Source organism: Rhincodon typus, unplaced genomic scaffold (genome assembly GCF_021869965.1).
Source record: "Rhincodon typus isolate 14 unplaced genomic scaffold, sRhiTyp1.1 hic_rhity00000957, whole genome shotgun sequence".
NCBI classification, from domain to species: domain Eukaryota; kingdom Metazoa; phylum Chordata; class Chondrichthyes; order Orectolobiformes; family Rhincodontidae; genus Rhincodon; species Rhincodon typus.
Window position 1 is genome coordinate 21,609 of NW_025966595.1, and position 15,581 is coordinate 37,189.

General features: G+C 44.3%; 1 protein-coding gene across 1 annotated transcript in view; it reads left to right on the plus strand.

Annotated features, from left to right (window-relative positions):
• Positions 1–13,540, plus strand: part of LOC125481129 (solute carrier family 4 member 11-like) — a gene marked incomplete at both ends in the record, with an annotated part of 32,375 nt that extends 18,835 nt beyond the window's left edge. The window contains 4 exons of the mRNA XM_048592282.1: positions 1,105–1,218; positions 4,471–4,603; positions 11,519–11,592; positions 13,333–13,540. Coding sequence (XP_048448239.1) covers positions 1,105–1,218; positions 4,471–4,603; positions 11,519–11,592; positions 13,333–13,540 — 529 coding nt within the window. The remainder of the gene's footprint in view (positions 1–1,104; positions 1,219–4,470; positions 4,604–11,518; positions 11,593–13,332) is intronic.
• Between the last annotated feature and the right edge of the window lie 2,041 nt (positions 13,541–15,581).

Below are 15,581 nucleotides of genomic sequence, written 5' to 3' on the forward strand. Positions count from 1 at the left end.
CCCCCCCCCCCCCCCCCCCCCCCCCCCCCCCCAACACCACCACCACTTGACGAAACACGCACGCTGTCTTCAGCATATATACCATCTTCTCCAAGCCACAATTGGTGCTGAAGAAGGGCCACTAGAACTGAAATGCTTTCTGTCCACAGATGCTGCCAGGCCTGCTGCGTTTCTCCAGCAATTTCAGGTTTCGTTTCAGATTCCCTGCATCTGCAGTTATTTATATACTATTGCCAGTGTTTGACAGGCCTGGAAGTGGCAGTGGGCCATTGCTGCAATTTGTATGGTGATGGCTACAGACAGTGCTGTCAAGGAGGAGATTATAGCCCAGTGGTAATGCAGCAACATTGGTTGTGGTTGTAGGCTCCTAAATTACCTCCAGATTCAATAACAGATCGAAGTTTGGATTCAGGTTCTTCACTTTGTTGCTTTAAAAGCAACAGGTCAAGTTAAAATGCTGGATCTCTTGCCAATCAGGAAGCCAACTCGTTGTCTGCTGTGCTTTCCGCTGGGATCGTTCAATGGGACGATGGTGTCCTGTTGTGCCTGTAGCTGCCAGTCAATCTGAGATTGGCATTCACTATGGGTTGCATCCTCCTTTTGGAGCTTGTAGTTGCTGGTGACATGGCAACTCCGAGATCTAGGAGCATTGGGCATACAAGATATCTCTTTATGGGTCTTTTTTTTTTTTGGACCAGGAAGGACAGGGTGGTGGCTTTCAGCAATAAACCCCCATCTGTGCCCCTGATCATCCCCAGATTGGGGCAGATCGAGGCCACTTCCCCACCCCCCAAAAAAAACCTGGCAGACAGACTACTCCACTTCCATCATCAACTACTTAAAGCTCTCAGTTGGTGCTGGAGAGGAAGGCTTTTCCACTGAGAACTCGTGTCCTGTGGTGATGGGATACCAGGTTCTCCCATTAGCATAGACTCTTGCCACCTTCCCCATTGATTTTCAGCACAGGAAAATTCTGTCCCTTGTCTCCCATAAAGCCAGGGGGAAGATAATTCTTATTTGTCAATGCAAAGCAAGCTGGAGTTGAAACCTATCTACAATCCCTAACTGCGAGTGCCTCTTCTAACCCTGTTTGTTATTTTGCAGATGTACAGAAAACCATCCTTGCCCAGTGCATTGGTGGAGTGGCGTATGCTGTCTTTGCTGGTCAACCAATGGGTATAGTTTTAACAACTGCACCCCTCGCCTTGTATATCCATGGTATGTTGTATCCTCTTATTGATTTAAAACACTATAAATTTGCTTTTATTAATAAAAAAATTCATCATCTTTTCAATGACCTCATCCATGCATATTGGAGAGGATCAGGAGATGTCTCGCCCCACAATGGTCTAACTCCAGCAGATGCACAGAATGGGATAAAACTATGGCTTCTGCTACAGTGAGCTGTTGATGCCACCATTGGGCCTAAGCTGAATTAACTTCTATAGATGTATGTAGTCTACAGTTTAGAACATAGAACAGTACAGCACAGTACAGGTCCTTCGGCCCATGATGTTCTGCTGAATTTTTACCCTAAATCTAAGGTCTATCTAACCTCCACCCCTACCTTTTATACTATCATCCATATGCCTATCTAATAGCCGCTTAAATGCCCCTCATGAGGCCGACTCCACTACCCTCTCCGGCAATGCATTCCACACCCCGACCACTCTGAGTAAAGAACCTACCTCTGACATCTCCCCTATATCTACCTCCATTCACTTTACAACTATGCCCCCTCATAATAGCTACCTCCACCTGAGGGAAAAAGTCTCTGGCTGTCCGCTCTATCTGTACCTCTGATCGTTTTGTACACCACCTATCAAGTCACCTCTCATCCTTTTTTCTAAAGAGAAAAGCCCTAGCTCCCTCAACCTTTCCTCATAAGACCTTCTCTCGATTCCAGGCAACATCCTGGTAAATCTCCTCTGCGCCTTTTCCAACGCTTCCACATCTTTCCTGTTTGGGGGATGACTGTGGTGTCATTGCCCACACAGTACTAAATCTGGTAACCTGGACTTTGACCAAGAACTGCAGTGAAGAAGAACCTGTTATTCATGTCTTTTACTGAAGGATGTGTATTTCAAAGATGTTGAAAGGAAATGCTTGCTGATCCTTAGGATGGTTCAGGTGGACTGACCAAAAGTTTAGTTGAAGAGGTGGGTTTTAATACAGGAGGTATTGTTAGACCATAAGACCTAGTCATAGCAATGTACAGCACAGAAACAGACCCTTCGGTCCAACTCGTTCATGCCCATCAGATATCCGATATAAATCTAGCCCCATTTGATGGCATTTGGCCCATATCCCTCTTAAACCCTTCCTGTTCATGTACCCATCCTCTTAAATGTTGTAATTATACCAGCCTCCACCACTTCCTTTGGCAGTTCATTCCAAACATGCACTACTGTCTGCATGAAAATGTTACCCTTCAGGTCCTTTTTTAAATCTCTCCCCTCTCGCCTTTAAACCTATGCCCTCTAGTTTTTGACCACCTCCTCACTCATTGAAAACACCTTGTCTATTTACTCTATCCATGCTCCTCATGATTTTACAAACCTCTATAACGTCACTCCTCAGCCTGTGATGCTCCAGAGAAAATAGCCCCAGCCTATTCAGCTTCTCCCTGTAGCTCAAATCCTCCAACACTGGCAACATCCTCGTAAATTTTTTTCTGAACCCTTTCAAGTTTCACAGCATTTTTCCTATAGCAGGGAGACCCGAACAGGAGCAGAAATTAGGCCAATTGGCTCATGAAGTCTGCTTTGCCATTCAGTCACAGCTGATAAGTTTCTCAACTCTTGCTTTCTCCCGGTAACGTTTTAATCCCCTTGACAACCAAGAACCTATCCAACTCTGTCTTAAATATACTCAATAACTTGGCCTCCACAGCCTTCTGTGGCAGTGAATTCCATAGATTCACCACTCACTGGCTGAAGAAGTTTCTCCTCATCTCTGTTCTAAAGGGTTTTCCACTTACTCTAAAGCTGTCCCCTTGGATCTTAGTCTCTCCTGCTAATGGAAACGTTTTCCCAATGTCCGCTCTGTCCAGGCCTTTCAGTATTGTAAGTTTCAATTAGATCTCCCACCCACCACCCCTGCACACCCTCCACCTCCACCACCACATTCTTCTAAATTCCTTCGAGTATAGACCCAGCATCCTCCAACAATCCTCATTATATTGAGCCTTTCACTCCTTGGATTGTTCTCGTGAACCTCCTCTGCTCCAAGGTCAGTACATCCTGCCTGAGGTTTGGAGCCCAAAACTGCACACAATACTCCAAATGTGGTCTTACCAGAGCCTTAAAGCCTCAGAAGTACGTCCCTGCTTTTATATTCTAGTCCTCTTGAAATAAACGCCAACATTGTACTTTCCTTCCTAACCACCAACTCAACCTGCAAATTAACCTTAAGAGAATCCTGGACTCAGACTCCCAAGTCCCTTCGCACGTTAGACTTCTGAATTTTCTCCTCATGTAGAAAATAGTCCATGCTTTTGTTCTTGCCAAAGTGCATGACCTCACACACTTTTCAACGTTGCATTCCACTTCTTTGCCCGCTGTCCTAGCCTGTCTAAATCCTTCTGCAGCCTCCCCGCATCCTCAATACTACCTGTCCCTCCACCTATCTTAGTATCATCTACAAACTTCGCCAGAATGCCCTCAGTTCCTTCATCTAGATCATTAATGTGTAAAGTGAATAGTTGTGGTCCCAACACTGACACTTAGAACTCGACTGGTACCATCCTGAGAAAGACCCTTTTATCCCCAGTCTCTGCTTTCTGCCAGACAGCCAATCTTCTATCTGTGCTAGCACTTTGCCTCTAACACCATGGGCCCTTATCTTACTTGGCAGCTTCATGTGTGGCACCTTGTCAAGGGGCCTTCTGGAAGTCCAAGTCAATAACGCCCATTGGCTATCCTTTGTCTAACCTTGTTACCACCTCAAAGAATTCTGACAGATTTGTCAGACATGACCTCCATTTAATGAAGCTATGCTAACTTTGCCCTTTGTTTTCAAAATAGGGCAAAAAAAAGTTTATTAAGGAGGTTCTTAAGTGATATCAGTATAGCAGGAGGTACTATGACCCCAATTCTGGTGAAGAGTAAAATAATTCACAACAAACTAAGGTTGGAAGACCAAAGTCAAAGCTAATATTCCTCCTGAAAGGATCGGGTTGCTTCTTATCTCCATTCATTCAACACAAAATCCAACCAACCTAAAACTCTGCTAATTCTGGCAGAAGAAACAATTGATTTGATTTGAGGAATCCACAGTTATTTCAAAAGTTCCTATTTCCTTATGGATTTGCCAACTGTTTAATTTTTAAACAACTGGTGCCTGATGTGTTTCTGTAATTGCCATTGGAAATTGGCAGGAGGAAGTCACCTATTCGATACCTGTGTTCCTGCCTATCTTGAAGTTGCTTTGTGTCCTCTGGTGATCAAATGTTCTTTTTCCCCCCTGCAGTAATCCAGGGTATCTGCGATGACTACAATCTGAATTTCTTTGCATTCTACGCCTGTGTTGGCTTGTGGAATTGTTTCTTCTGTATCCTCTATGGTGTTGCTAATTTAAGTTTATTGAAGAAGTTTTTCAAAAGGTAAGCCATAAAAGAAAAACTTGCTGGTGATTTATTAACTTGATTGTGGCCACTTGTGGCATTCCTTCCATCTCGGAAGATGTAGATTAGCAGGGGATCCATTCTCGGGTCTGAAGGAACCCTTGGAGGGTTTCATGTTTGTTCTTCAGTTCTGAGCAACAGAAGAATGTTTCTAGTTATTATCTCTCCATAGGTGCCTAGAACAGCTGCTGGTGGGATTTCATCTCGAACCACTCATGGTACATCTACCATAGAGTTAAGTGGCCTCGTTAGCTTATTAATCCAGAGACCCAGGTAATGTTAACAGAATATACAATAAAGTCAGATCAATTCTAGAGAATTGACCCAGTGACTTTGGAGGGAAAAAAAAAGGTACGTCCATGATATGATGACCATGATGACTTTATGGCAGCTGATGATGAAGCCAGAAACCCCTATAGCTGTTCCTTGTGCTATGTGTATCAATGGGCTGTTGGCTTCATGGGCTGTTGACCTAACCTCATGAGTTGATATCAGTGAAAGGAATCATAGGCTTTTAATGATGGGTCAAAAGTTCCATCTTGCTCACCTGTTGGAGAGTGAGTTGCCCATTGAGGCCTATCGATACTCCAGCCCCTCACCAGCAGGGTTGACTCTTAAGTGCTCTCTGAGTGAGCCTCATCGTGGTTTTATCAAACCCTGCATTGCAGTGGCACCAAGTGGGTCATCCCATTGTCCCTTCAAGCGCAGCTAGAGATGGGCAGTAAATGCAGGCCTTCCCTGCATCCTGAGAATGAACAATAAGAGTGAAAAAAGCTGAACTGACCATTTGAGTGTCAACGCAGAACTAAAGTGCTGAATATTCCCTGTGGCTGAGTGACAACAAATCCAATATTAAACATGTCCTGAGCTTCAAGCTTGGATTTTGTTCTGGTAATTTTGAATAACACGCGATTGGTCACCATTCTAACTGATGCGTCTTAAAGTTACAACTGGCTTATTAAAGATCTAACTCCTTTTGGACTGTCTTCAGGGGATGCCTGAGGCTGTTGGACTGATGCACGAATTCTGTACCAGTGACAATGCAGTATCACCGTATCACCTTTCTAATTTAGCCAATTGTCATGTTCAGTTAAGTTGTTCAAAATTGTTGTTTTATGGCTTAATTCTAGTCCTCAAGAGTTATCAGAATTTTACAGCTCAAATGAATCCGATTACTTGACAATTTTATTTTCTTCTTTGTCAAGTATTTAATCAGCTCCCTTCCGAAAGTTACTCTTGGAATCTGATCGGAGACAGAGATTTTCCAGATCTTCATAACAAGCTCTTTGTGTTAATTTTTAAAAAAAATATTGCCTTACTGATGTTTGCGAGTTGTCTTAGTTCTGTATCCTCTGACCCAGCCACAAAACGTTTCTCCTCACTTACACTACTCTTCAGAAATTCTTCATACCTCAGTTCAAACCTTCTGGAAACTTTCTCTGGTGTAACTGCTACAGTCTTAGTTTCTCTAGCCACTGGAACAGAGAATTTCAAAGCACAATAAGGCCACCCAGCTCCTTTAAACCTGCTCCACCATCACTGCGATTGTGGTTGATCTTATTATAAACCGTGAAATCACGGTGGGTCAGTTGCAAGAGACCTGCCTGCAATTTTGTGTAACATTGTTCTTTTGAGATGGCTTAGGGAAGCCTGTTTGTAACCTGATTTTTTTTTTACAAATGTGCTCTGTCGACAAGAAATCCCGAATGAAATCAGGTAAAGCTCAAAATCGGTTTTTGCTTTTAAGTGTGTTTCTTTTCTCAGTTTGTTCCCATTTTGCCAAGGCCTGATCTTGTTTAAAATATTGCCATTGGTGCTGGCCCACTAATATTACTGCTGGACTGTTAATTCGGAGACCCAGGTAATGTTCTGGGTTCGAGTCCTGCCATGGCAGGTGGTGGAAATTGAATTCAATTGAATTTCAATTCACTAATGTCCATCAGGGAGGGAAACTGCTGTCCATGCTTGGTCTGGCCTACATTTTGTCTCCAGTACCACAGCAATGTGGTTGGCTTTTAACTACCCTCTGGGATGGGCATAAATGCTGGTCTAGCCACTCAACCTCATCCTGTGAATGAACTAAAAAAAAAATCATGACCTTACCAGGCATTGAGCTTCTCTGTCATTAGAGAGAGACTACTCCTTTATTTTTATTCATTAATAGGATGAGAGTGTCACTGACCAGGCAGTATATATTGCCCAGAGGGCAGTTCAGAGTCAACCACATTGCTGTGGGTCTGGAGTCACATGTAGGCCAGACCAGGTAAGGATAACAGTTTGCTTCCCTAAAGGACATGAGTGAACCAGATGGGTTTTTCCCGACAATCGACAATGGATCATAAGCTTCTTAATTCCAGACATTTTAATTGAATTCAAATTCCACAATCTGCCATGGTAAGATTCAAACCCAGGTCCCCAGAACATTACCTGGGTCTCCGGATTAACAGTGCAGCGATAATACCACTAGGCCATCGCCTTCCCTTGGTATTGGGTGAGGGGAGAGGTTGAGTAGGAGAGTCCTTAGTGGTAACCTCCAGCCAGTGAGTGAATTGAACCCATGCTGCTGGCATCACTCTATCTCAAGCTAGCCATTCAACAAACTGAGCTATCCAACCCCATGATCGTCTACCGTAAAAGGCATTACAAATGTTGGAGTATAAGAGTAGGGAAGTCTTACTGCAACTGTGCAAGGTGCTAGTGAGACCACATCTGGAGCACTGAGCATTTTTGGTCTCCTTATTCAAGGAAAGATATCATTTAATTGGAGGCAGTTCCGAGAAGGTTCACTAGGATGATCTTTGGCACAGAGGGATTGTCTTATGAGCAAAGGTTAAATCAGTTGGGATTTGTTGAAGTTTAGAAGAGTGAGAGGGTGATCTCATTGAAACATACAGGATCCTTAAGGGGTTTGACAAGGTAAATGCAGAAAGGATGTTTCCTCTCATGGGGGAATCTAGGACCAGATATATAGTCTGAGTAAAGGGGCACCAATTTAAGACAGATAAGGAGGATTTTTTTTTTCTGAAGATTGAGTGTCTTTGGAACTCCTTGCCACAGAGTCCTGTGTATATTTAAGGCTGGGAAAGATTCTTGATCAGCTGGGGCATCGAGGATTATGGGGAGAGGGCAGTGAAGAATGTTGGATCAGCCGCAATCCTATTGAATGGTGGAGCAGGTTCGAGGGGCCAAGCAGCCTACTCCTCTTTCTATTCCTAATGGTCTCATGGGTCTGGAAATACTCGGCAGACCGGATATCTGGGCGTCAGCAATCTTGTGCAGGTGGCCATGGTGTTGGAGCCTGAAGCTGACGTTCCTAAGACCAGTGATACCAGAGTGCACAGAGTAGTTACCTGCAATAATAATCTTTCTGCTCTTCTCAATGAGGAAGCTGCAGGAGGTGTGAAGGAGTACAACATAAAGGCAGTTTTAAACCCACCAACAAATTATAAACAGCTGACTGGGATTCATTAAAACATTAAATCACTAAGGTGATGAATTCTTTGCAAATGACTGGAATCTCGAAGGATTCGTAAATCCATGAACTGTTATACTGGGGGCAGTGGGTGGAAGTTTTATGGATCCCACTGTAACGAGAGCCATCAATTATCTCTATTTACGTTTAGGGCAAAATTAGAGTTGATGGAATTGGAATTAGATTTTAACTGGGCAGTTACAACCCTTCCGGCTTTATGAATGCACAAACATACAAAAACGTGCATCTGCAAGAATAGGACATTCCTGTCACAGGGAGTGGAAGCTTTTAGGTGCTATTTTGCATGTGAGTGAGGACCATAGCAATGATATGTACTTTGCTCTACTTTCCTTGCTTTCTGTCACTTACAAACTTATCTCAAGGGTAGGAGACGGAGGGTGGTGGTGGAGGGTTGCTTTTCGGACTGGAGGCCTGTGACCAGAGGTGTGCCACAACGATCGGTGCTGGGTCTGCTGCTTTTTTTCATTTATATAAAATGATTTAGATAGGAATATAGGAAGTAATGGTTAGTATGTTTGCAGATGACACGAAAATTGGTGGTTTAGTGGACAGCAAAAAAGGTTACTTCCGAGTACAATAGGACCTTGGTCAGATAAGCAAATGGGCCGAGGAGTAGCAAATGGAGTTTAATTTAGATAAATGTGAGGTGCTGCATTTTGGAAAGGCAAATCCGGGCAAGACTTGCACACTTAATGGTAAGGTCCTGGAGAGTGTTGCTGAATGAAGAGACATAGGAGTGCAGTTTCATAGTTCCTTGAAAGCCGAATTGCAGGTAGACCGGGTCATGAAGGCATTTGGTATGCTTGCTTCTATTGGTCGGTGCGTTGGGTAAAGGAGTTGAAGTCATGTTGTGGCTATACAGGACATTAGTTTGGCCACTTTTGGAATACCGCATTCAATTTTGATCTCCCTGCTATAGGAAGGATGTTGTGAAACTTGAAAGGGTTTAGAAAAGATTTACAAGGATGTTGCCAGGGTTGGAGGGTTTGAACTATAGGGAGAGGCTCAATAGGCTGGGGCTATTTCCCTGGATGGTTGAAGGCTGAGGAGTGACCTTTTTGGAGATTTATAAAATCATGAGGGGCATGCATAGCCAGGTCTTTTCCCCAGAGTAGGGGAGTCCAAAACTCGATTTAAGGTGACAGGAAAAAGATTTAAAAGGGACCTGAGGGGCAACTTTTTCACGCAGAGTGTGGTGCGTGTATGTAATGAGCTGCTAGAGGCAGTGGTGCAGGCTGATACAATTATACCATTTTAAAAGGCATCTGGATGGGTATATGAATAGGAAGGAGTTAGAGGGATATGGGTCAAATGCTGGCAAATGGGACTAGATTAATGTAGAATATCTGGTCAGCATGGACAAGTTGGACCAAAGGGTCTGTTTCTGTGCTGTACATCTGACTTTCATCTTTAAAGATGAAAGATGTAAAGGATATTCTGACAGAAGGAGGCAGAACAGTCCAGTTTTATCCACATTAAAAATTCCTCATGGTGCCTGCTTGTTCGTATATGGGTAAGAGCAATGTGCAGCTGATAATTGCTGCCATAGCCACCTCATGCCTCGCCATGGGATAGGTGCTGTGTGTAGTCTTCAATCAGTGTAGCCATCCATTGCTGCATGTGATCTGCTGGACCAGCCTCTTTACCAGGGCGACTCCCCTTTCTTGAAGGACTGCAGTGCAGTTTGGATCGATCTCTGCTTGATTTGCCATGAAGTATCTTAAAAGAGCTCCTTTTGACCTTGTGAGAAACCCTGATTCTCACCCTTTCCTCATTGGAGAGAATGTCAGCTTGTTGAACTTTTTTTTTGTTTTCAACTGACATTTGCCTTGTGTTTCAGTATGGGCGACAAAATTCCTGGAGGAATCTCTTAAGCAATCACTTACTCCTTAGCAATGTCTGCTTCATGCCACAATCTTCCACTTCCCCTCTGATCAACACTTCTTTTTTTTTTAAAAAAAAATTTCTCTCGAGTTTCGTCATGCTTGGACGTCCTTTCACAGGGAGATCTTTGTCAACTGATGACTTGCGCAGAGCTCCGTGACTTTGTGCTCAAACTTTTCAATTGTTGAGTGAGGTCACGTAACCAGCTTCCACAGGTTTGACTAAGCTGGAGATGCAAGTCCAGGATATCTGAGGTGTATGAAGTATTAAAGGGTGCAGATTGGCTAAGCATGGAGGGTCAATGATCAGTGGAACAGTTTTAAGGTGAGAAAAAGGAGGTTTGCTGCAGAGTTGAGGATAAATGTTTTTTCCCAAGAGTTGTGGATATCTGGAACACCTAGTTTAAAAAGGTACTAGAGGCAGGAACCCTCAAGATTTTTAAGATCTATTTAAATGAGCATTTTAAAATGCCATAGCACCCAAGGCTACGGATAGAATGCTGGAAAGTACAGTTGGACGAGATAGATGTTAGATGACCGATGCTGACAAGATGGGCTGAAGGGCCTCTTCCCATGCTGTAATATGTCAGACTCTGTCTATGACTTAACTTTGGTCTCAACCTTTTTATTGAATTTGCAGTTGGGAATGGCTAACTACTTCAACACAACTGGAATTTTGGGTTATTAAATTTGACTCCTCATTCAAAGGCAAATCTCCTCTGCAACCTTCTGTAGTCTTGACAATTCCTAAAAATGACAAGATTGTAACTTGGGCCTAGCCAATGATTTTATAGTGGTGTAACACATCTTCTAATCTTCTGTACATATGCCGCTATTTACAACACCAAAAATCATATCTCTTTATCATATTTTTTAGTGGTCACCTCCTGTCTGTGTGAAGTTTGCATGTTCTCCCCGTGTCTCTGTGGGTTTCCTCCGGGTGCTCCGGTTTCCTCCCACAGTCCAAAGATGTGCAGGTTAGGTGGATTGGCCATGCTAAATTGCCTGTAGTGTTTCAGGGATGTGTAGCTTAGGTGGATTATAAGGGGATAGGTCTGGTTGGGGTGCTCCAGGGGTCAGTGTTGACTTATTGGGCTGAAGGACCTGTTTCCACACTAGGGATTCTATGTCTCATTGCTCATACATCATTAAAATTGTACCATTTTTAGTTTCTTATATCTCTTTACTTCACCTTCTAAAATGCATCCATTCACAGAAAAGTTTAATGTGTCAATGTATCTTGCTCATTTTACCGATCTGTCCTTCTAAAGTCTGCTATGGTCCTGCTGACTACTTCCAAGTTTTTTGTGTCATCTCAAACATTGTATTCAATTCTTCTGCAATCCAGCTTATTCAACAACACGGGGTATTTGTTCACATTTAATGGTTATATGGATATTCTTTATGAACCTTCTTGGGCTCACTCTCTGTTGAATTGTGCATTACCAGAAATGTGAGCATGCCTAGTTTTTTACATTTTTCAGCTAACCGTGATCTACTTCCCCATGTCTTTCACAGATCGACTGATGAGATCCTGGCAGTTTTCATATCTATTGCTTTTGTGGTGGATGCGTGTAAAGGACTGGCCAAAAGTAAGTCCGTAAGAAGGAAATCGGTGCCTTTATTTTTCTCTGCCGCCATTTCTTTTCTCTGCCTCTGTTTGTTTGTTTTCTTTTCTCCTTCACCTACCACTGTCCAGGTTGCAAACTCCAAACGCAAGCAAGGAGGAAGAGTCCAACCATCCTGTTTTACTTCCATATCTAACAGCACACAACTGGCCCATTCTGCCATTCAGAACTTTCTTCGAGTGATCCCAATCCACTCTTTGTTCCCAAAGTCTTTGTCAACTCACCCCCTCTACAAATATTCATCAAATTCTTTCTGCAATTGAATTGAATTTTACCATCCTTTTCAGGTGGAGCTAGCCTAATGTGACCACGTAACTAATCATTGTCGATTGTTGTAAAAACCCCTCTGGTTCACTCTTGTCCTTTAGGGAAGGAACTCTGTCAATCCTCATCCATTCTGGTCTGTGTGTGTGACTTCAGACCCACAGTAATGTGATTAACTCGCCTTCTGAAATGGCCTGACCTAACAAGCCACTCTGTCCCAGCACAAGTAGGGATGGCCAAGAAATGCTGACTTAGCCAGTTATGCCAAATCCCGTCACCCTGATGCCTGGTGATCAGCACTGGCCAAACAATGCTTCGATTTCTAAAATATTCACCCATGGTCTCTTCAGCATTTTTTTCATGTCCTTGGCCCTTTCTGTCTCTAGTCTCCTGCAGTCCCACAGCACGCTGACATCTGTACTCCTTCAGCTCCTTCCAGCCCCACAACCATCTAGAAGGACAAGGGGCAGTAGATGCATTGGATGCCACCAAGTTCCCCTCCAAGCCACACGCCATCTTGACTTGGAAATATATTGCTGTTCCTTCAGTGTCACTGGGTCAAAGTCCTGGAACTCCCTGCCTAACCACACAAATGGACTGCAGTAGCTCAGCCAGGCAGTTAGTCCCTTGAACAAATAAGAAAAAACAAACCTAGACCTGAAACGTCAGCTTTCCTGCTCCACTGATGCTGCTTGGCCTGCTGTATTCATCCAGCTCTACACCTTGTTATCTCCCCCAGTTCTCTTGTTTTTGTTCACTCCACTTCAGCTGCCTGGAGCCTAAGCTCTGGATTTCCCTCTCTCAAAGTCTTTGACTCTGTGCTTCTCTTTTATCCTTTTCTTAAGATTTTTACAAAATTTATTTATGGCACATGGGCATCACTGGTTGTGCCCATCCCTAGTTGTCTTTGAAGGTGGCGGTGAGCTGTCGTCTTGAACTGTTACAGTCTGGTTCACTAATGTCCTTTAGGGAAGGAAACTGCCATCCTTACCTGGTCCGGCCTACATGTGACTCCAGACCCATAGCAACGTGGTTGACTCTCAACTGCCCTCGGGCGATTAGGGATGGGCAACAAATGCTGCTTGATCAGCGATGCCCTCCTCTCATGAATAAATAAAGGAAAAAAAACAGTCCCCCTGCTGTGGCTTGACCCACAATACCCTTGGGCACAGAATCTGGGAGTTCACCAGGAATTCCTTAAAGCCTCATGCTTTGGCTAAATGTTTTACCATCTGCCCAAATCTCACCTTGCAAGGCTTGGAGTCAAATTTTGGCTTCACTTATGATGCTATAAAGCAGCCTGGGGCATTCTATTAGGTTAAAGGCACTGTTAATACAGGCTATTGCTGTAAAATAATGCATTCAGTATTGAGCTTGGTGTCGATGGAGGATGGGATCACAATGCTGGCTACTTACCCATTTTTCTCCCCTTCCTTTTAGTTTTTCAGAGTTATTACTTCTGTACTGAAAGGCATTCAAACCATTTTGGATGGAGCCAGGATCTCAGCTCTCCGTCTAACACCACTCCTGCGATCAATAGCACATATCCTGACGGCGAGGCGTGTGGCCGAGACACGGCTGTGCTCAGTCTGCTATTGATGCTCGGTACTCTCTGGCTGGGATACACCTTGTTTCAGTTCAAGAAAAGGTATTTCTCGCAAAGCTCTTGAACAATGGATGAGATGGTCTCCAGCTTGTACATCCTCAACCCAGCTAGACCCCTCTCAATCACTCTAGGTTGATTCATCCATCTCACAACTCCCATTTCCCTGGCTATAGCAGACAGCAACAGCATCATGCTCTTAAAAAGACAAATAGTGTTGCTTTTTTTTTAAAAGAAAAGGCAGGTCCTTTCGTATCTCATTTTAAAGGTACTTTGTGATGTAGGCAGGTTAAGTGACCCCAACAAAATGTCTGTGATCTGATTGAAGGATAAGCTGCTCTGGACATTACAGGTACGTGAGTCTTCAGAGGTCCCTGGACAACTTGAGAAGGGGTTTTATAAACCTCCTCCTTAACTCTCAGTAATATGTAGGAATAATATAATTCATGCCCCGCTCATGAGCTTTCTCCAGGCCTATGAAGCTTAAGTCTCTCATCACCACTACTCTCTTCTCTCCCTTGGGGGAAGGGGAAGGAGAGGGAGGAGGCAAATGTGGGAGTGGGGCATGGAGGGAGTGTGTGGAGAGGGGCAGGTTTTGTAGGGTGGAGGTCTGGGAGGGGCATGTGTCAGAAGGGTGTGGATGTGGGGATGGGGAGTATCGGAGGGGCCGAGTGTGGGAGAGAAGGAGCAAGTGGGGAGGAAGAAGGGGGTGGCAGGGTGCGAAGGTGGATGGGCTGAGGGAGGGGGTGAGTATGGGACTGGAGTTTGATTGTGGGGTGGGAGGTCATGGGGAGGGAGGGGGCACGATTGTGGGAGGAAGGGGTTTGAGGTGAGTGTGAGGCAGGGATGGCAAGGGCACATGGGATGGTGAGGGTGGGGAGGGGGCATGTGGGAGGGTGAGGGGATGAGTACGAGGAGGGGGGAGGGGTTGAGTGTGGAATGGAGGGGTTGCGAGTATGTGGTGGAGATGGGGGCTGGTGAGCGTGGGAGGGATGTACAAAAGAACGGTACAACACAGGAACAGGCCCTTCAGCCCATCAAGCCTGCACCGACACATTACGTCTCTCTAAACTAAAAACCTTTTTGCTTCTACACGGTCTGTATCCCTCTCTTCGCTGCCTATTTACATATATCAAGATGCTTCTTAAATAGTGCTGTTGTACCTGCCTGCTCCACCACCTCTGGCAAGGCATTCTAGGCACTTGTGCAAAAAAGTCTGCCTCTCGCATCTCCTTTTAAAGTTTCCACCTCATTACCTTAAACTTTTATCTCCCCTACAAATAGACATTTCTACCCTGGGGGAAAAGGCTTAGTTTGTTCCCTTCTATCAGGTTGCCCCATATCATTTCCCGCTCAAGTGAAAACCAATGATAGAAAATTTAAAACTGACGAGAAATTACTTCTCAAATGGTGTGAATCTGTGGAACACCCCACCACCAAACCCTCACCAAGTGTGGCAGATGCTGGGACATTGAGTAAATTTGAGGAGGTGATAGAGATAATTGCAGTTAGTAATGGGTTGAAGGGTTATGGGGAGTGCAGTTGAGGCCGAGATGGGATCAGCCGTGATCCTGCTGAATGGTGATGCAGGCTTGAGGGGCTGAATGGCCAGGTCATGTTGTTACATAAGCTATGCTACACCTTTTTTAAAACCATTTTGTAAACCTCAACTGGAGTATTATCAGAGCTGGATGCCACACTTTAGGAAGCACGTCCAGATTCTTGAGATGGTGCAGAAGAAATTAATAAATTGGTATGAGGAATGAATGACTTTTTGGTTCTGAGGAACTGGAGTAGCTGGACAGAAACAAGGAAGTAGGGAGAACCTTTTTTCCATTGGCAGCAGGCTCAGCAACCAGAGATCACCAAAGTTTTTAAGGTTTAAAGTTTTAGCAAAGACCTGTAGCTCGGGTTGTGGGTGAGGTTGTTGACTTGCTCATCGAGCTGGCTTATTCTCGTTCGGACGTTTCATCACCATGCTCGGTGACATCATCAGTGAGGCCTCCGATGAAGCGATTTCCGCTTGGAAATTATACTGTCTGGTCTGTTATGGTGAGTTGTCATTTCCAGTTTTTGATCTCTACGG